At 42.0% G+C, this 20697-nt stretch overlaps 1 protein-coding gene and 1 long non-coding RNA gene across 2 annotated transcripts in view; one reads left to right on the forward strand and one right to left on the reverse strand.

Moving 5' to 3' along the window:
- The window catches only part of LRP5 (LDL receptor related protein 5), a 125032-nt gene that overhangs the window by 55646 nt on the left and 48689 nt on the right, over positions 1-20697 (reverse strand). The window contains exons 4-7 of the mRNA XM_026041246.1: positions 15486-15682; positions 14068-14199; positions 1338-1734; positions 669-840 (exon numbers count right to left, since the gene is read on the reverse strand). Of these exons, the coding sequence (XP_025897031.1) occupies positions 669-840; positions 1338-1734; positions 14068-14199; positions 15486-15682 (898 nt within the window). The remainder of the gene's footprint in view (positions 1-668; positions 841-1337; positions 1735-14067; positions 14200-15485; positions 15683-20697) is intronic.
- On the forward strand, positions 15570-20310 carry LOC112948906. The gene is made up of 2 exons (XR_003249725.1): positions 15570-15651; positions 19623-20310. It is a non-coding gene; the product is annotated as an uncharacterized LOC112948906 (long non-coding RNA).

The raw sequence follows: 20697 nt of genomic DNA on the forward strand, positions 1-20697 counted from the left end.
GCAAGGAGGGCACAAGAGAATCATAGAGTATTCTAGCAGATACGCTTTCAGTGATTAGGAATGAGCACTGCAAGGATTCCTCCTATGCAAAGTCAGAGGGAGAAAACGACACTGTTTTCAGAGAGGACAGAAGATGAAAAATGACTTTTCCTCCACGTGTCTGGACACCACGTAATCCAAGGAGGTCTGGAATTAGACTCTCTAGGTCCCCACAACCATCTTCTCCTGYACACAAACCTTGCATGGTGTCTTTTGCATGCAACAATTTCAGATACTGGTGCCAAGCACCACAGTCAAGTAAAAGCACCGTTTAAATAGGTTCTACTTGAGCATCCCAGTTCGTTTCAAAATGCCTCCGATAAAACCTGAGATTTTAAGTAATTAAATTATACCTGGTACAAGGGCAGGGATGTTATCTTTTCCAATGCTTATCCAATGGCAAAGTAAACCACACTTGTTAGAAAAGTTTCCTAAACAAGGAGAGCATGAGTGTGATTCCTTTCTTCTCAAAGACCTTGTTCTGTTAACCATAACATTCAGATTAATAGGACAATAAAGCTTCTTGAAAAATGGATAAACAGATACAAGGCTTAAACCTGAACCTAAGAACAGTGCTTTTTTTCCTCCCCCTCTCAATGAACGTACACAGCTACTCCTATATTACTCACCTCAATTTTATCTGTTTTTGCATCTCCCCAGTAAAGCTTGTCTTCCTGCAGATCCAATGCCAAGCCATTAGGCCAACCTAGGGACGTATTCACCAAAACTCTCCTCTCCGAGCCATCCAGATAAGCGCATTCTATCTTTGGACTTTCACCCCAGTCTGTCCAATACATGTAACTGTAAAAAAATTTAAAAAAAATTTAAAAAGAAGAGGAAAAAAATGCAAGTGATGTGCAAGACAAAAACTATCAGGACTTGTTCCACTTTTGAAAGAACTTGCTCACTTTCTGCTCCAGAAGCAGCAAACAAATCAATTCTAACCATAACTAGTGATTTCAGTCTAAGATTTAAACCAAAGTAGTAAACATGTGCAGGATCTCAATTCTTTAATCAAAGAAGATGCATTAAAATAAAACAAATAGGCAACATATAGGTTGGCTGAAGAACATTATATTTAGTAGTCAACATCTCTACACATGGTGCTAAAGTGAAGCAACGGTAAAGGAAGGGAAAGCCAATGATTTCTAGTAGAAGAGAAGGAACCCTTGACAWGTAACGCACCTCTCATCTGAGAGTTTGCAGATTTTTTGAGCCATTTTAGGAGACCAGAAACAGGACCCCAAGACCTGTCACAGCTCTACCATTAAAAACAAACAAATGAAACACACACATACCCCATTACAGGATTGAGCACTATTGCTCGAGGCTCATCTAGGTTTTCTGAGATGAGGATTTTTCTTGATGTCCCATTCAAGCGGGTCACTTCAATGCGGTCTGTGCCAGTGTCTGTCCAGTAGAGGTTCCTGGCCACCCAGTCCACAGCAATGCCATCCGGATGGTTGATTTCTGTGGTTACCAGAGTCTGCGCTCCAGAGCCGTCAAGGTAGGCCCGTCGTATTGCCCGGACATCATCATCAGTCCAGTAGATGTAGCCTTCCACAGGATCATAGTCTATAGCAATCGCGTGTCTGATATTGTCTATCTGCAGAATAATATCAGTGAAATCTGGCATGTCCAAGGAGATTCTTCTTAAGTCAGTCCTTCTAGCCAGCAGCAAGACTTCTTCAGCGCCTGGGGGAGCAAAAAGAGATTTAGGACACTAATCTGCAACTACAGCAGTCACGGAAGAAGCTTTAAGAGCACAAGTAGCCAAGTGTACCACAGTGGAAGGCTTTGCTTCTCTGCTTCTCTCCACAGTCACTTCTTCTCTGGGACTGAAAATAAAGTGTCATGTTTAGTCCAAGTTAAGCAAGATTCAGGCCTCGAAATTTAATATGGAGGGGAGGATGTGTCTGGTCATCAAGATGTTCTGTCAGAACAGAAGAGTGAGCACAAATTGTTCTAGTTCAACTGTCTTGAAAGCGAGCAGCCCTGCAGCTGCCCAGTTACCCACGGCGCTCTGGCCCACACCCCCCGTTCAGCAGCTCAAGAAATCGTCCCAGGCTCAGTCTCAGGGARGAGCGTGGCTAAAAAACGTGGATAAGAAAACCAGCATACTTTAAACTGAAACTTGGGTAGAAAAGAAATAATAAGTGGAATAAACTACTTGGTTGATTTCAAGTTGTGGCTGCTTGGCAATTTCACCTTCAGAGATGCATCTGCTTCTAATGAAGTTAAATTATTACGCAATCAGTTTCTTGACAGCCATGTATCTACATCCTTAGACATTAAAAGAGCAAAGCAACACAGCAAATGTCTCATTAATTCCGCCCCACAGCCTGAAGGTTGGTAAAAGCATCATTCCTGTGGCCAGTTCTGCGATAGGTGCAGAAATATTGGCCTATATCACAGCAGAGCCAGAAAGCATAGTGTTTRTTAAATGCATAATTGCCTTTAGTATTTTTTACATTATTATTTTTGCTAGAAAATAAAAGCAGCAGGCTGAGTGCAGCACTAGTTGCTGAGAAGCTCTCAGCGCTGCCACCGCTTCTCTGCAAACCCGGACAAACACGCTCCTCTGCCTCATGCTGTTTTATCTCTGCCACGGAGGCATTTGGGTTATTAATGCTGGTAGACTGTTTTGAAGAGTTGTGCTGCGACATGTCTAGCATAATATTAAGTAGAGCCTGTCTAATAGTCTGCTAYTTGCCTACTGCTAAAAAGTTCTAGAGCATTGATTTAATTCAATCAAAATTCAAAAGCCTCTCGCGTAGCAATCACAGTCACTTTTCTTAATCATATGACTAAGAGCTCCCCAGCAGAATTACTATCTATTAAGAGAAGGTCACATATAACACCTCATAGGGAACAAAAGCCACCTTTTCTCCCCTTTTCTCCCTATGTACTTTTCTCCTTTTTGGAGAACACAAATTGTTCCGAGTGCTACAGCAGCGCAACTGCAGCAAGCAAACACTCCTGCAGACACTTAATGCAAACTTGTCTATGCCAACCGTAGACCAGAAAAAGAAGAAATGGAGTCGCTCTAAAATTTCCACTTAGAAAGCATTTCAAAAGGCCCAAGTCCAAATTGTTATATTATTTTTCCAATTGGTTTGAACTTTGAAATGTTTATTTTTCTCTAGTCTTGCCCCCCACCACCTCCATTTGCCCCAGGCTTTCTGCAGACCTTCCATGGACTGTCTGAGCAGAACTAACAGCCATACAAGCCCATGAACCATTCCAGTTAACATGCAGAACCAAAGCAAACAATATCTGAATTTAAAAAGAACCAAACAGAACAGAAAATAAAATAATGCAGTTCAGGAACGTTAATTGTTACTCCCTGAAGACTGTATTCTCTCTTGGCAATCAAGAAATCCGACAAACTGTTTAAGAGCCTTTTTGTTGTTGTTCCTGCACGYGATATGTTCCTCCCACACCTATAATCCATTATTTTTAATACCCATGCTAGGTATAGYGTTTGCTGTGATTCTCTTGTTTTGTGCTCCCACTATTAAAAATTCATGCTCCAGTGCTGAAAATGGCAGCTGTATTCTATTTGCAAAATTAACCGCAATCAGAGCTGACAGCACTGAAGCAGGCCATCTCACCAGCCTGACAAGAGCCTTTTTCTTCTTCCCTTGGCCCACTTCACATTTGACAAGTGACAAGACATCCATAATACAGTAACAAATGCTCCAATTTATTCACCCAACCTAAACAAATGGGGACGGCAGCGGTGGCGTTTGCTAATCCGCGCAGCGAGCACTATGCTATTCCTTTCCCATTTGTCTGTCTGCTAATCAGGCGAGAACAAGGCTCCGTTGTGGGAGCCTCTTGCCCAGGTTTGTGTGTGCGCATGCGTCTGCCAGGATACGCTCGCTCCATGTACTGCTTGCAGTCCCTCTTTTTGTGGGAAAAATCTGATAAACTGCAGAAACGCTCAAGCGGTTAGTGCTTCTTCAAGGAACAAAAGAGCAAGCACTTTTGGAAAACAGAGCATTAAAAATACTTTGACCAGAGGCAACTTTTTATGAGCTGCCTGAGTGCAGCTATCTCGGCACTCTCAGTAAGGCCAACAGTTGTATGAAGAAAGCAGGCAACAGTGTGAGCTGCAGTATTTCAGCACGCTACCTGGCAAAGTTTGGGGACGGCAGGAAGGAGGGGGAAGGTAGGATGCACATCTTTGTGTGGAGCACCTGAGCTACGGCAGTGGTGCTGAGCTGCTYAATAAACTTGCCAGGACTCCAAATAATCGCAAGGTCTCACGTGAGCATTTAGGAGGCGGGAGGTGCTGCCACTCGCTATGGGAGGCCCCAGCTGGTACCGAGAGCACTGCGCAAAAATCCACGCCTGCAAGCGGCTTCCACCAAAACCACTAATACTTGGGAGCTGAAACAAATGCTGGTATTATCTAAAGATAAACGGTAATTCTTTTTATACATCCTCCTCGATTTTAGTACCTTACTAGAGCCAGCTGCAACACCAGCAGAATCTTGTATCCCAGCTGGGGTCTTGATTTATCCCCTTGGTGAGAGGATCTGCAGCAGCGCTGGGGCTGCTTTGGGAACAGCGGGGCATGGACTCTCCCCCAGACACTGTGGGCTGGGACATGCATCAGTTTTATCAACTGAAACCAGGAGTCAGACTGTGGGAGCAAGCAACCAAGAAAAGAGAAACGGGGAGGGTTATTCGAGAGAGGGCCTTGCGTGCCCTTGCTCAGGCACAGCCCCATCTCGTCGGAAGGTGTGAGCAGGCACAAGGAAAAGCAGCGCTTGTGACAAAGACAGGAAATACCAGAGCGCTCACGTAACTCATAAATTACGTCAGATCTGTCTGTAGGCTCCTGTGAAAGCTCCTGGCCACTGTTTCTTCCATTGCTTCTGTAGCAGGAATCTCACAGCTGCTTTCCCCAAACCAAGGAGAGAGACAAAATAGTTTCAGACACTTCTGGCACATGGTTCATACAGCCACTGGTGGGGGGAGCAACCCTCAAACCGAATATTAACTAAGTTTCCCAGCTGATAAGATCATTTGCCCAAACCAGCTGACCAAGGCGAAAGCAAAGTCTCCTCCAGAGAAAGCTGCTACCATGCAGACGACAGCTACTGACCTTCACGCGGCGCGCCAGGAGTGAGGCTCTGTGCAGCACCTCGCTCCCACCTAGCCAACAGCACCCTTGCAAGCCCACAGCTTCATGAAGTCACTGTTGACAGAGGACTACGGAACTCTCCTGCAGGTTTATTCAAACTGACTATATTAGATCCGTCCTGACTGCACTGGAGCCTCCAGATCCAAAGAGCAGCAGAAGTGGCCTTGGCTCCACCAAACAGACGACTTGCATTTTGACAGGGACTTCATCCAAAGATCTCAAAGAACTCAAACAACTAAATCTTCCCCTCTCTCCCGAGGTCTGACCAGCTATATTTTGTGTGCACCATGTCCGAACRGCAGATCACAGGTATCTTAGTCCCAGCAACTAATTCATCACTTGCAAAAATGTTCACATGCCTTTGCACAGACATCTTAATGACAGCTCATAGCAACGCATTAAGAAAAAGGATGGGCCAAGAAAGCGCCTGCCAGGAATCCCCAGTGCCAGAAAAGGGCTATACCAGTATTGCCTTGGGAAGCATGAGCTCTAGAGTTGCAAATAGTCTCTTCTGTGCTGGAGAAATACAACCTTATGGGCTCAGAGTATGAAATCTCCGCCCTTAGAAGTGGTTTAGTCATTTTACCACTTAGTTTTTGTTAAATAGAATTTTGCTGGTGCATCTTTAAGTACATAAACAAGCAAAAATCCATTAAAGCCCATCAAGACACATAACATACATTTTCACATCCAGCAGAGGCAGAGAATGTCTTTACTACAGTGCCAACTCCTGAGCTCTCCACAAGACCTTGTACCTATTACTTTGTCTGTACTGYAGTTTCTTCCTTTAGACAATCAGGACTAAACACTTCATGTCCCACAGGCCCCCACAGAGGTTAATAGCTGCACCATCCTTTGAAGTTCAAGTGTTAATTATGTTCCAAATATGACGGAGACACAGAAAATTCAATTCTGAGCTAACACCWTCATCCGTCCAAAGGATAAGCAAGATGGGAAAAGTTATAAACAACTGCAAATTGGGCTTGGCAAAGCCAGGGAGCAGCTCAGCCCGACTGCTGCAGTAAAATCAAGAGCTTGGCCACGGAGCAGTTGAAGACACAGCTTAAGTACAGCGGCTTAGTGAGTTACACCGCATCTGGGAACTTCTCAGGTCTGCGTGCTCAGCCCCAGATGAATGCAAGGTAACAAAGTTTGCTCGTAAACCTCTCCAGGGAGTCAGGATTGCTGCAAAGCGAGCCCCTGGCTTCCCCACCACCACACACACACACACACACACACACAGAGCCAGTCACCATCGCTCAAGCAACCACAACAACTGCACGTGTGAAGGAGCCCAGGGCAGTATCCACCTGAAACAGGCACCAGGACAGTCAAGCACTTCATTCAGCAGACCTGGAAACTCCTGGAAAACACAGCTAGATGACAACGTGCCTTATAGCATTAGAAAACACTGTTTTCAGTCAGTGAAACTTTAAAGGTAGCTGTTTTCATGAGAGGTTTTTGTTTGTTTTGGGTTTTTTTTTTTTTTTTTTTTTTTTTTTTTTAACTTCTGCGCATTTAGAAGGTAAAAGCTGCTCTGAGGAGAAAGTGCCATAACTCTTTCATACAGAACAAAAAAATGTAAACATAAACTAACAAGAGCAAGGAGGAAAAGGCTCATGACAAGCAAGACCTACAAATGAATGAAAAACACTCATAAAATTTTCATGAAATGGAGTAGAAATATAAGGAGGAAAAGCCTACACATTACTTAACACATACATGAATGAGAAAAAGACCTCTGGAAGTTGAGGATGGGGTTTTCCACTGCTGTATTTCTAATGCAGGAGTGGACGAAGGTGGGTGGCAGGAGGCAGCCATGCAGGAAGTTGCAAAGGCAGCTTTAGGAATAGGAGAAAAGTATTGAGTTTGTTTCTCCCATGCTCAGCACAGTAGTACCTGAATGCTCCTAATCACTATAACCCAAATCAAGACTGGAATAAAAAAATAAAAAAATAAAAAAAAATCAAAGTTTGTATATCAATACATGAGATTCCTCTTCCAGCATCTGCCAAGTGCTAGAAGCCTCCCCTGACAGTTATTTTGTGTTATTCACACAATGCCAGCAGCAGCTTTCTCAGATACTTGAGAGCTCCGGTTTACAGCAATTTTCCCACATGACAAATGACTCCCTAATCCGTCCCTTTCACAAAGAAGCCGTTCATCTCTAATTAGCAGTTGATATACTTAATCAGAAAAGTCTGGTTTTGTCCACACTTTCTCTTTATTACTCAGAAAGGGATGTATTAGCAAAGGGACCTTCTCCTTTGGTGGTCATAAAAGTTAAATTGCACGGGGAGAAATGCTTTACAATGGAGGTATTTGTCTGCCTGCTTTTCTTGCTTGGAGGCTTCACTGCTCAAGAAGTTGATGTTCAGCCAAAGAACTGCACATACCATATTTTTTAAATGTATTATGCGCACCAAGAAATACACAGGAGATGAGCACGAGCCTCAGCATTTCTTCCTTCAATACTGTATCATCTTCTACGTTAAAAAAAAAAAAAAAGAAAAAAGCCCACACACAAACAAAAAACCAACACCAACAAAAAGAACCAACAAAACACACCTTGCAACCGCTGCAGTAACAGCCACTAGCCTCCTAGAAAGCTGTTTGGTGAAGAACTGCAAGGAGAAATAAGACACTTGGGAATATTATCAGACCCTGCTTCACCAAGAGCATTAGAATAGGGGAGGGAAAAAGAAGAGAAAAAAAAAAATGGATCTCAAGATGACTCTTAAATGCTAGAAGCTACTGCCTTCTTCCCCAGTTATGAAATGTTTTTTTTCATCCAGAGATGATCTTGGACACAGACCCTGGTCCTTAAGTGAAATTTTGGGATCTCAGTAGGGTCAAATTTTCCTCTCCACGGCATCCTGGACGTGTCTTTCACAGTGAATAGATAAAAAGCACTTGAGAACAGGGATCCAGGAACAACTGAAACTTAGGTGAAGAGGAAAAATAGGCAACCTCAAAAATAGTATCATTTATCTATTTAAGGGCCCAATCAGGCAGTCACCCTTGTATCAGAGCATCTTCTATACCTGCATTTAGCTGCAGTTAATACAGGACCTGTGCTTTCAAGGGATGTAAATACTCTTATTCCCTTTATTTCTCCCCTAGGTGTCCCCCTCTGTTACAAATCAAAGCAAGGCACCTAATTCCCAATGTAGAAAACAGCTAAAATCGTCTCATGTCTTAATGGCCTAAAGGCCAGGGCCTGAACTCAACAAGAGAAGATGGGAGCAGACGACTTGCTGGTGCAGGCCCCCACCAAGTGCTTCTCCTTGTCACAGACTTGCTTCGGTTGCACTTGATGTACAGGGGCTCAGGCTGGTGTTCGTACAGCAGGACAACACACCTAGAGCCCAGGCGCTCCGGTGCCTCCTCACCAGCAGGTCCCTCCTCCTGCTTTCAAGGACAAGCAAGCAGAGGCTCATGGTTTTTCCTTATACACACGAAAACAAAGTCAGCATATAATTAACCTTCCAAGAGATTTCAATTTAAACAATGCCTGCAGGAATATATAAAAAAGAATTTTTTTTTTTTTTTTTTGTGAAAGTGAGCACAAAGAGCCCTCTCAGGGGAGATTTAAATTTAATAGGAGAGGAATTTAGATATAACAAATGAGTATAACATTCAGAGGAATGTTTGATTTATTAAAAGTACATCCAGCCACAGCTTGCAGAGGAAACAGAAGTCACTCAGTACAGAGGTAACTGATAAAATAGTGGCAATGAACTTGCCTTAAACTGGAAAATGAGATATAGGTAACCTGTAAAATTAAAAAGAAAACTTTACAGAGACAAATCCCTCCCCTCCAGACCTTAGGCAAGATAAAGCTGCCAGAGCTACCGTTCACACCATTGTAGTAAAATGGATCAAAACCTGCACGCAGACCAAATAGAACAGTTATAATGAAGTTGCAGAGCAAATAAAGCTCTGCAGTTTACCCATATACTGTAGCAAAGCATTAGGCATTTATTGAGAAACAAAAATGAAATGGGAAAGTGGTTTTAAAGCCTCAGGGGAATTCCGCTTCCTGAAATTACTACATGGATCCTGGACTGATTTTCAGCTTACAAAGCTCTGAGTGCCTCTCCTAAAGTTCACAGATTTATTATAAAACATACTAGCTGAAGTCCAAGTTTCTTCTACTCCTTACAAGTCTGCAGCCACAGTTACAACTCGGTGGGAGGGGTGCAGGATCGGAGCTCTCACTCAAAATAGTTTGTGGTATCAGCCACAGATGACAGGTTTTTAAATTCAGTTCAAGTCATTTTAGTCCAAATCAAGTGGGCTTATTTGGTTTCATGATACTAGAAAATGATGTGCAATGAGAGGGAGATCCTTTGCTGCTTCATGTTGTATTTTCAAAGGAGGGAATTTAAGAAGCCAGAGGGACCTTTTATTGGTAAATAAGAAGCCCTATCCACTTTTGAGAAAAAAGATGAGGCTTTTGATCTTCATCTCTAAGGCCTGCAGCAATAGCTGTATGCCAGCAACGGTGAATAGAAAAAAAAAATGTATTTCTAAAAAGAAAAAAATAAAAAATGAAGACAGGCTGAACACTATTTACAAAAAAGGACTCAGTCTCAGAAAGATGCACGCCCTATGGTATGAGAGTTTAATCGTAATTAGCTGACAAGATACACCACAATCCTCTACACTTGTCTGAATGTGATTAAACTGAACCACATGGCAAGCCAAAGGAGGGAAGAAGAAAAGCAGGGGGAGTCATCCAACATTTTGAGACTGCACCTCTCTCTGGCAAAGTCAAGCAGATCCACTCCAAAAAAGCAGAACAAGATGGAAAGAGCCTGGTTTCCATTTTGTCTGGGAATACTCACATCAAGTGGTGCAAATTATATCAAAGCTGCACCAGAGCTGCGGTCAGAAAGAGATGAATTCATTCTGTTCCCTGGGTCCCAAGGAAAAGAAGCCAAGAGAAAAGACTGCCAGAATAAAAGCATGAGGAAGATGAAGCTGCTTGTTCTTAAAAACCAAAAGGAGATGACATGCAGCTATGACCTCAAGACTCTGCACCGCAGGCTAAGCAAGATGCATATGGTTCACTATGGGAGATGGGATGGGAGCTACATCTTTCCCTTTGCATTTCAAAGCACTGCCGGGTCCGGAATCCAACTCACCAAACCCTACCACAGGAAAGGAGAACGACACCTTTGCCAAGGGAGCCCTCACCGACAACACGAAACAGACCCAGGAACACAAACATGCTGGTTAAAGATTAATGTTAGATCAATGCAAGAAAAGCTAAAGTATTAATTAAAAGAAAGAAACAAGTCCATGGAAGTCATTTAAGCCTAAAGTGAAGCTACTGTTTGAAATAAGAAATTTCCACATTCAGTCTCCCTGGGAGTTAGAGGGTCCCAACGGCTGCTCCTGCAAGGCTGCGCTGCACAGCCATTTCACATCAGGCCTGGGGCTCTGCTCACCTTCACAGATTGGGATTTCACCAGCTTCTAAATGGGCAGGAGCAGGTCTGAACATCTAGCTGAAATTCAGTATTTGGACACATCCACAAAGAGCATACTTTAAAATCCAAACAGCAGCAAAAAAAAGAGCCCCAGTGCTGCTTCAGGTCCACTCAGAGACCTGTAGTATAAAAATGTCACTCTAGTTTTCACATGAAGTTGGATCAATTGGAATAAAAAAGGCCTTTTTTGAAATATTCAAATCTCTATATATTTTTTCCCTAACAAGAGAATGGAAAGGGCTCAAGGAAAGGAATGGTAAGAAGAATAAAGTAGGCATGCAGAAAACACCAAAGTTTTTAATGGAAAACTCTTAAATTTTTTCCCATGCTACTTCACTCTTGTTCACAGCAACAGAAAACACTTTTGCATTGGCAGCCAGGTGGGGTCAAGTGTGTTAATGAGAACTACAACCTTTTACTGCCCAACACTGCGATAAATCTGCTGACCTTAACGAGGAGGCCCCAGGGCAGCGCGCCCCTTGCACACACCTTGCTCTCGTTCGTCCCCTGCAGAGCAAAGCCAGGGCTGTCCCTCCCTGAAGGGCAGCAGGGAGCACAGCTGGGTGGAATTAGCGCAGTTTGTACACGGCTCCTTTCATTCGAGGGTCCCAAAGATGTGCACAATTCCAGCCCGAGCAACTCGCCATCCGTCTAGTAAGGAGATTTAAATAAGTCCAAAACTCTTGGCGTGAGCGCTTACTTCCCTAAGGGCACAGTCAGATGCAGTTGATCCTCCTTCCAAGTCGTCCAGTCTCTTGTTGGTACAAGAGCTTCAAGCAAACCCACAGCATCTTCCCTGAACTGATTTAGGAAACATTTTGCTAAGACAATGAGTAAGATACAAGGTTGTAACCTTGTCACCCAACTCTACAGCAACCAGAAAAATGGTCACCTTGGCTGCACTTTCAGAGTTCAAACACACTGAAAAACAGACCCATCCACACTGGAAAAAGGACTACGTGGGTGACAGCTTTCTAATACCACCCTCGCGCCTCTCTGCTCCTAATTCAGCTATGCACATTGGAGGGCAGGGAACGGAAAGGAAAAAGCTTCAAAAACAAAAGCTTTGGGCAACAGGCACTTGGTTTTCATGCTAACCTTGTAATTATGGCCTTTTACCCCTTTTGCAAGTACAAAACCTGTCCTTGTACTGTAAACAGCTCTGTGCAAGCAGTTCTCTGGGTTCTTTGTAAGGACTGSTTCATGTTGTCAGTGAGCACAGAAAGCCATAGACAAACAGAGCAAAACAGACCAACAACACAGGTCTACAGAGGAGCAGCACCAGAGCAGCTACCTGCACAAAACAAGCATGCACAGAAAGCAACTGGTACTTGAGGTCAGCTGCCAACTCTCTCCATATACAGAGCAACAGTGTAAATCATGAAGAAAGCAAGAACAAACCAACACTGGAAGCCAAAATTAGAGAACAAGAAACAATTTATGTTGCTACAGTTCTCATAGCCTCAGCAAACCAACAGTTTTGCATTTGGAATTAGAACAAAAATGCAGATTTTTGGAGTTTCAATGCATGAGGACACAACCTGTAACAAAGCAGGGAGCAGAAGAGCCTGCRAGGGAATTCTTCCTCCCTTGATTACCAAGGCCTATCACCATCCTACACACTTGCTCTGCAGAGAGCTGCTGAGTTCTCTCCCTCATCCAAATATTCTGCACATGTATGCTCTTCAGGATCCAAGATCTGAAATCACTTAAAAACCTCAAARGGCTTTTCTAGGCAAGAATACTCATTGATGGAGCTATACAGTAACATCTTTGTACCTATAAACTCTCCATGAGGGCACAGATTCCTGAGAACTGAGAATACCTTTTCCTGTTAGGCACAAATCTTGGTACCATTTTTGCAATTCAGTTAAAAGTATAATGTTAAATAAGCTGATAATATTTGCCCAGGCCAATAGGGAACAACACAGAGGTGGTCAACACTGCTTGAGCTGTAGYGCCCAATACAACTTTATCACAAAGGGCTCGTGCAAAGAACAAAAAGTCAACTCCTTGCAAACAAGGAGTTAATTAATAAGACTGGAAAGAGAAGCACATGGATGCTGGCATAAGGCAGACAGGACCACAAAAGATGTGGGGCTTGGGAAAGAAATAATCCATAAAACAGAACCAAAAGGCCACATTCTTATGCAAAACCAGACTTCCTGTTCCCATCCCACTTTTTTGCCCTCCTTTGACACAACACTCTTGACAGACTGTCTGGCCTGACAATGGAAAGGTGAAAGCACAGCCTAAGCAGTCGCTCCTGTTTGTGYTATCTGCCAAAATACCAAAAGCAGCCTGACCTTCATTCCCCACTGCCAGAAACACAGGGTCAATATGGACGTCTAAAAGGGTGTCCTCAGCATTCAGCAATGTTTTTTAAAAGCTGTGAAAGGGAAACTTTCCAAGGCCAGAAGAAGGGAAATGAAAGGTCTTTCAGCAGCTGCAAAAACTACCTTATAAGTCTTTCAATTGCAGCAGGATGAGCTAATGAAGCTGGCCCTTAAACTCTGTAGGTTCAGTGTTCAAACTCTGCTTTAAGCTCACAAATAAAAACAGTCTATTATGCTTACTTTAGTACTCAGAGGAATCGAGCCACATCAAAAAATGACTATCCTCTTTGGCCAGCCTCGTGTCAGTGGAGTCTTCCAGGCCACTGGCAGAAGTTTCTTCAGGACCCTACCCTCCATGAGCCTCCCAGCCACAGCAGCATTAATCCCTCATTTTCAGAACAGACATGTTTTAAAAGAGGGTTCCTGATTGATCATAAGGAGAGAAAAAAAAAAAAAAAAAAAAGTTCTCCAAACATCAGCTTGCCTCACTCAGTTTATGGATATAAAATATACACTCAGTTGTGCTCATAGCTTAGTTATGGACTTAGCCTTGACCAGTTACATTGGCACATCAACATCCAGAACATGTCACAAGTAAATTGTCCTTTGATACAACTGGAAAGCAACAGCAGGRTCGGTGCTACCGCATCAGCAGCTACATGGGGAGCAACAAACCCCTGCCCATGGTCCACTATCCAAATGAGACGTCCTACAAGAGCCCCCTTGTAATAAATTACACCAACAATGGCCTTCACACACAATTTCATTTCTACAGAGAACGAACAAAACCAAATATGTTAAAAGGCACCAAGAGTTTCAATTGGTGATGCAATTCCCACACACCCTCTGGATGTTAAACTTGCTAGGAGACTTGGATGCAAAATTCCTGCTTTCTTCACTTGGGCCATGGGGAAATTGCAGTGTGCCAAGCAGTCCTCTCAAATCACCTCTTTAAGACTCCACTTCTAAGCAGCAACTTTCACGCAGTAAACCCAACTCAAGCCAGTGCTGCTCCTGTGGAAAGCCCAAGATGTTCCTACCTGATTTGCAAGTCCTGCCGTCATCTTCCAGCTGCACGCCCGTGGGGCAGGCACAGCTGTAGAAGGGGTCTCTCGGCGACAGCAGGCACAGATGGGAGCAACCACCATTGTTTTCTTCGCACGGAGTGTGAACTTCAAGAAACAAACAAACAAAAAGGTTTGTTTTTATTTTATTTTTACTGGAACCCTAAAGCCTTCCTCCCTCCATAAGGAAGGAATTACAGATCTGAATTGACCGACACCAGCTTTAGTGCTAAAAGACAGAGGAACCACAAAATAAGGAGTATTTCATATGCGACCTCCCACCCCAGCAAAAGCAACTCTTAGGGGACGTCTAAATTGAGATGTTCAAACGATGATTTTGAAAGAACTGTCAGCCCAGCACTTTCTCACTATACAGTTCTCCAGTGTTTCTAAAGCTGCACGTTGCTAAGAACTTGGGACACCAGTTGCTTTGTCAAAGCTTGGCCTGCCAAGCAGCACGAAAAAAGAACAAGGGAGTACAAGTGGAGCAGTGCACAGTTCTGCAAGGGAAAGAACAGTATAGGAATGTGCACATTGCAGCAGTTCTGGATATTATTTTTTCTCACCACAGACTTTTCTTAATAAGACATGTGCCTGAATTAACAGGAATTACAGAAAGGCCATATGCAAGTCCCTTAGATATTACTTCAACTTCAGAAAAAGCAGACAACAAATACTTTGTCTTTCAGTTCCTCAAAAATTTTAAAAACCAAAAGTTTTGGGGATAAAAGAACAAAAATGACTGCAAGAGATGAAACATGAAACTGTCAGATCATTCATGCTTTGAATGAGCATTTGAATTGCTTTAATGTAAAAAATTATGGCTAATTTAGTTTCTGGTACTCACCTATGTGAAAGTACACACTTTCAAACAYGCTCATTGACATCCTATATACTTGACTGTTCCTATAAAAGTACTACCTTTAGGAAAGGAAACTTTAGGGTCAGCCGAAATGAATAAGCCGATCCCAGGGCAAGAGTATCTGCCGTAGGCAAGAGCTGGTTCTTGCCAAGGCTGCTGCATTACTTGCATTTCCCACTCTATTGCTTTTTGATCTCTGCCTTTGCTTCTGCCGCTCCTAAGTYTCATTCTCACAACCACCCCACACCAGCCTAGACAAATCACCCTCACGCAAACACAAAATGCACACAGACTCATTCAATTCTATATTCTCCACACATGGCTTCTATTGAGGATGCATCACACAATGGGAAAAAAAAAAAAATCTGTTTCACATAAAAGCTCAGGACTAAGGCCCTCTCATACTTAAACATTAACTAACTGTTTGTTACAGATTGAATATTATCAACATCAATTCTGGACTGTGGAAATGATTGTTTTCCTGACCAACTAAGTCAGTCATTTGAGAAGATTCCAGAGAAATGATACATACAGTATGGCTGTCGGTCTGGACTCAGGACCTGGATGTCCATYGGTGAGTAGAGGGCACTCAGTATTTCTCTCCTTTTCTCCCCTGTCCTTTTGTTACAGGCGTGAATGGAGCGGGTCTGCCAGTCCGTCCAATACAAAGTGTCTCCGGACAACGTCAGGGCGAACGGGTGAGTGAGACTCCCTTCCACAACTTTTTGCCTAGATCAAAGAAAGAGCAAGAACTAACATACAGAGCTTTCACTGGGCACACGTAGAAGAAACATCAGTGCATTTTAAAAGACTCATCTAAGAATCATCTTCTTTTAAGAAATAAATTGGAACTAGACTCATCTGGTGATGAAAGTCACAAGTACATGCAAAAATTAAAACAAGTTTTTATAGTAATCTGTAGGAAATGCATATCTGATGTATTTGTTTTATATCTTCATTAATTATTTGTCATATGTCATCCTCTGTTGCATCTTAAAAACTATCAACCTTCATACTTCTGTTATAGAGTTTTGTCTGTCTAGAGMTTGAAAATAAGTTTTTCTCTTAGAACACAGTCACTTTGAAAATGTTTTTGAACAAATCACTGCTCTGGGCAGCTATAGCAATGCAAGGTTGACAATTCCTCTCTAAGCTTGCGGAAGAAAACCAAGCATCTAGTTTCAGTGACCACAAGTTACACCATATTAGCGTGCTCACAGGGCGCAACGGCAGGCGTCTCACACGAAGCGATGCAAAATGTAGACATGAAAATTTGGACTTTGTTTAGCTTCTTTACAGCAATAAGGAAACAAATATAGTGTTTCATAGCAACGAGCTATCTGATTCAGCTCTGTGCTGGCTTCTGTATGGCCACACCAAAGTCCCCTAACAGGACTGTGCAAATACCCAGACACAGCCCCCTCTTGGAGGAAGCAGCTCTGCACCACGCTCCACCCAGTTAACACATCACTTCTCTGTCCTCTCATGCAACACATGCCAAGTTTGCCCAAGACTGTCTCAAACTTCCACATTTCGTGTCTATCAGTCATCCTTTCTTACAGTTGGAAAAGAATATCTTCAGAGTCTCCTTAAGTTATTTCTACTCTGCTTGATCTATAGCAGAAATTTCTTTTTTTCAAATTACATTTTGAAACGCAGAGCAAAAACTCTCCCCACAGAACCATAAGGTCGCAGACTGCTTAACAGCATCTAGAATTGTAGAACTGTATTTAGTCTAGTACCAACACCAAACTTCCTTCCCTCCGCAGTGGCCCAAGCCAAGTTGGAGTTGCATGAAAGGGGGCAGGGGGGAAGATCCAGTTCAGCAATTTTGAAAGCTCAGTGTTGTAATATCCCTTAAATATCTTATTCTTCACTAAAAAAGTTCAACCTCGATGACAGATTTCTGTTAACACGTTCCCTCTTTCCTTGCCCTTCTCCTGCCCCCTCAATTAAACTTTTCCAGTCTGGAGAGTTTATTTCTCCAGCAGTGTTTTTGCAGACATTTGAAATACCAGAGACTTTGCAGGGTCTTGGATATTCTTAGCGGTACAGCTCACAATAAACCTGGGCCTCAGTAAAGTACCTGCTCTTCACTCTGCTAWAATTCTGTAGAAAGTTGGACCCTGGGATTCAAGGTTGAAGCTAGAAACTTAGGAAAACATCACATGCAGAATTACATAATCTTTTGTGAATAGTCTGTCTTTTATGAAATCCTATTTACTTCTGTCAGGCTCTGCCATAAAACAAGTCAACAAAATTTCATGTCACAAAATCCAGTCTATTCAAAACCCTATTTCTTATTTTTGAGTGCTCTTCCTTTTATTATGAGATGAACTGATCATTTATTATGAGATGAACTCAAAGTTGCAAATGATGCAACATACCCAGCATGTTTTCTGAACAAACACATTGTAATAACTTTGTGTAATTTACTTACTGCAATTCTGGGATGTTTGCTCATGAAGAGAAAACACATTTGACAATTTCTCAGTGAAAACAGTATGAACTCAGTTTCTCAACATTCACATCTACTACATACGTACAGAAGCAAACATAAACCTTCCCAACCAATGTTCTGATATAGTAAACCAGTATTCAGATTTTCCACCATACCACTCTAGGAAAGCTCAAGTGTCAGCATCATCCTGAGGCAAAGGGAGGAACACATTTTCATATACCTCTAATCACACCTACAGTTGCATTGTTTCCATAGAGTTTAGGGGCAAAAAAAAAATCAGCTACCACTTGACAGGGAAAGGATTTGGTTTCATTTTCATTGGCGATGGCAGCATCTACATTTTCCTGGAAAAAATATCCCCCCAAATTCTCATGAGTTCATCTGTGTCACCCCTGTGTCACCATGTCACATTTGTCGTCACACCAGTGTTAACAAATTGCAGGAAAAAACAAAACAATTCTTCTACCTTCTGTGACAGAGATAAAATTAAAAGTATTTTTAAATTTCTGTCCTTCAAGTTATACTAACTCACCATAAAACACATTTAAAAAAGTACAAATGGGGCTTTCCCTTCCYACTCTCACCTTTACTGTTGCTTCTTTGTTACTTACAGCAATGGCTGAGTTTGCTGAAATTTCTAGCGTTGTAGCAGTTATTTGCCGCTATATATTTTCCTTCATTTTGCTATTTCACCTGTTAAGCCTTCCACTCTCTCAACATTACATCCCTAATATATGAAGGGTGGGTTGCTCCACTACAGAGAATGCCAGCTTCCATTTTATTTGAATTCTGAAGTGATTCTGGGATAGGAGCAGAAGGGTTTGAAATACCACAAGGTTTCTTTGTTGAGAAGCCTGGCTGAAACTTATTCTGCTTGAAGAACAGAGGCCCCTTCCTCCCTCACAGTCATTCACGTATGAAGCAGCCCACTTTTTTCTTCCAATTTCATTCTAAAGGTATTCTCAGCTTTGAGGAATAATGGGAAAATCTTTTTWAAAAACTCTTAAGTACAATATTTGTGGAATTTCGCTACTATGCATAACATTTTAAGAAGGAAGTTTTACCATATCGTGACATTATAAAATATACATTAAAATACACACAGGCCATTATACTGGACAATGCTTTAAAAGTCCCTATGCAGCTGCAAAAATAAAACGGCTCTCCAGAATGTATCCCATATGGAGACAGCCTGACACTAAGCATATTTTTAGACTCTCCAATAGTCGACAGTAAAATACACCAAAAAAAAAAAATACATTAATGTACAAAAAGTGGGGTGTTCTTTTGTGTCCAAATGGCTCATACATTCTTTTTTTGTCCTAAATTATCAATTTCCCATATGCTACAATCTAAAAATGCATGCAGCTCAGGGACATGGAGGTACACATGCACTAATCTGTCACGAGCAATTGAGACAGATTGCTGGGATTAGTGTATAGTCCAAAGACTTGAACCCTTTCAGGTTGTCTTCTTTCTTAATAAATGCAAAATAAATTTCTCTTACAAACTTCTCTTTACAACTTCAAGTTTTGACACACATATGTTTTCAAGCAACTGTTATACAATTTGCATATGTACAAGAAATGCAGGATCAGATCACAAAAACTCACCCCTCTACTACCCATCCCCAAATTACAGCAACATATTTACATGTTTGAAAAATTTGATTCTGAATTTTCTTTCAGTCCATGAACCTGCACTGTGCCTTTGAGCTCCCACTCCCTTCTGAAAAGGCTTTTTCCCTTGTCTCTACTTCTGACCATCACTTAGTACTTGTCATTTATTACAATGCCACCATTATCTAGCTCTTGCATAGTGTTATCAATGGAACTTAGAGTGTTTTATAAAGGATGTCAATATTGTTATCCATCTTTTATGAGTGTGAAAATAAGGCATACAACACATTTCTGTTAAAAAAAATTTAGAAAAGACCATGAAAAATGCAGTGTTTTTGCAGTGAGGCATATTATGCTATTACACAGATACACACATTAAAAAAAAATTCATCATGGCAAAATGATTTCATAAGAGAGAGATTTTGGATGCTTTAAAATACATAGATTGGCACTATATAGAAGTCATTGTAATTTCCAATTAGCCTTAGGGGGCTGTTGACACATTAGGATAGCAACCACCAAGACAAGTGACCATTCAAATTGCATTTCACCAGATTCCAGCATTCCTCTGTTTATTTCCTCAAGGCAGATTTCTTTAGAACGACTGCCAAAATCTCAGCATCCAAAGCTGTGTTGCAGGACAAGAAGATTCAAGCTGGATAATGGAGTCTTCAGTATTTCTTGCTCTTAGCTTCAGTGCAGAGCAATAGATTCCACTCTTCTGTGATGGCAACAATTGTCTAACTCACTTTTTAGAAAAACGCGTTACTTTATCACAGGAATACAGCGTCACTTGCTTCTCAGGAAAAGAACAAAAAACAAACAAGRAAAAACAACCCACAGTGAACTGCATCAACAGAAAGACTTGAGCACTGTGAGGCTGCTGTCAATGGAACCCAAGCACCTACTTTGACCTCTCCTGAACACCAAAATAATCCCAGTAGCTGGGCAGGCCCTATTCAAGGCAGCATCATTCTGTTTTTCTCATCCAATCAGACCAAGAGCATTTTATTAACCATCTATAAATGAGCTGCTGTGTAGCACTCAGTACGACTACCACTACTACTCAGCAGACTATTCCTTTAAACTACGTGAAGAAAAGAGCTCTGGTGCAGAAGGCAGAAGTTGGCTTCTTCGGCAGGATGTTTCACTGCAGATGATGCCTAACCTACTCATCAACCATGGCAGAGAATTGAAAGTACCAACTGAAACATCCGAAACAAGCCCCTTCAGACAGGGGCACACTCTGCCTCTCCCCGGTGGGGACACCTAGACCAGAGCCCACTGAACCAAACAGCCATACCGTGCTTCCCATCAGGAACAGCAGCTTCCAGCTAACTCTGTCTCAAGTGAGCTGAATTTGGTTGTTATAGGCATGCCATGAAAATACCCTTGAACAGGTCAAGGATAAGCACCTCTAAAGACACTTGGAGGAGAGATATTTATTAAAAAAAAAAAAAAAAAAAAAAAGGTGTCAGTAACAGTGTTGTAAAAATCCAACATTATTTGCATGTTAGATTGCCTAGGGCCAGTGATAAGGTGTTCCAAATGTTTTCAAGGTAAGTATAAACTGTAAAAAGCAAAACTATGCTATAGAAGCTTATGAAGAATCTATAGTGAGATGACACAGATGTATTTACCTCCATTTTTAAAATGAATTTTAT

This window comes from Nothoprocta perdicaria, unplaced genomic scaffold (genome assembly GCF_003342845.1).
Source record: "Nothoprocta perdicaria isolate Ctin4 unplaced genomic scaffold, notPer1 scaffold_28, whole genome shotgun sequence".
NCBI classification, from domain to species: Eukaryota; Metazoa; Chordata; class Aves; order Tinamiformes; family Tinamidae; genus Nothoprocta; species Nothoprocta perdicaria.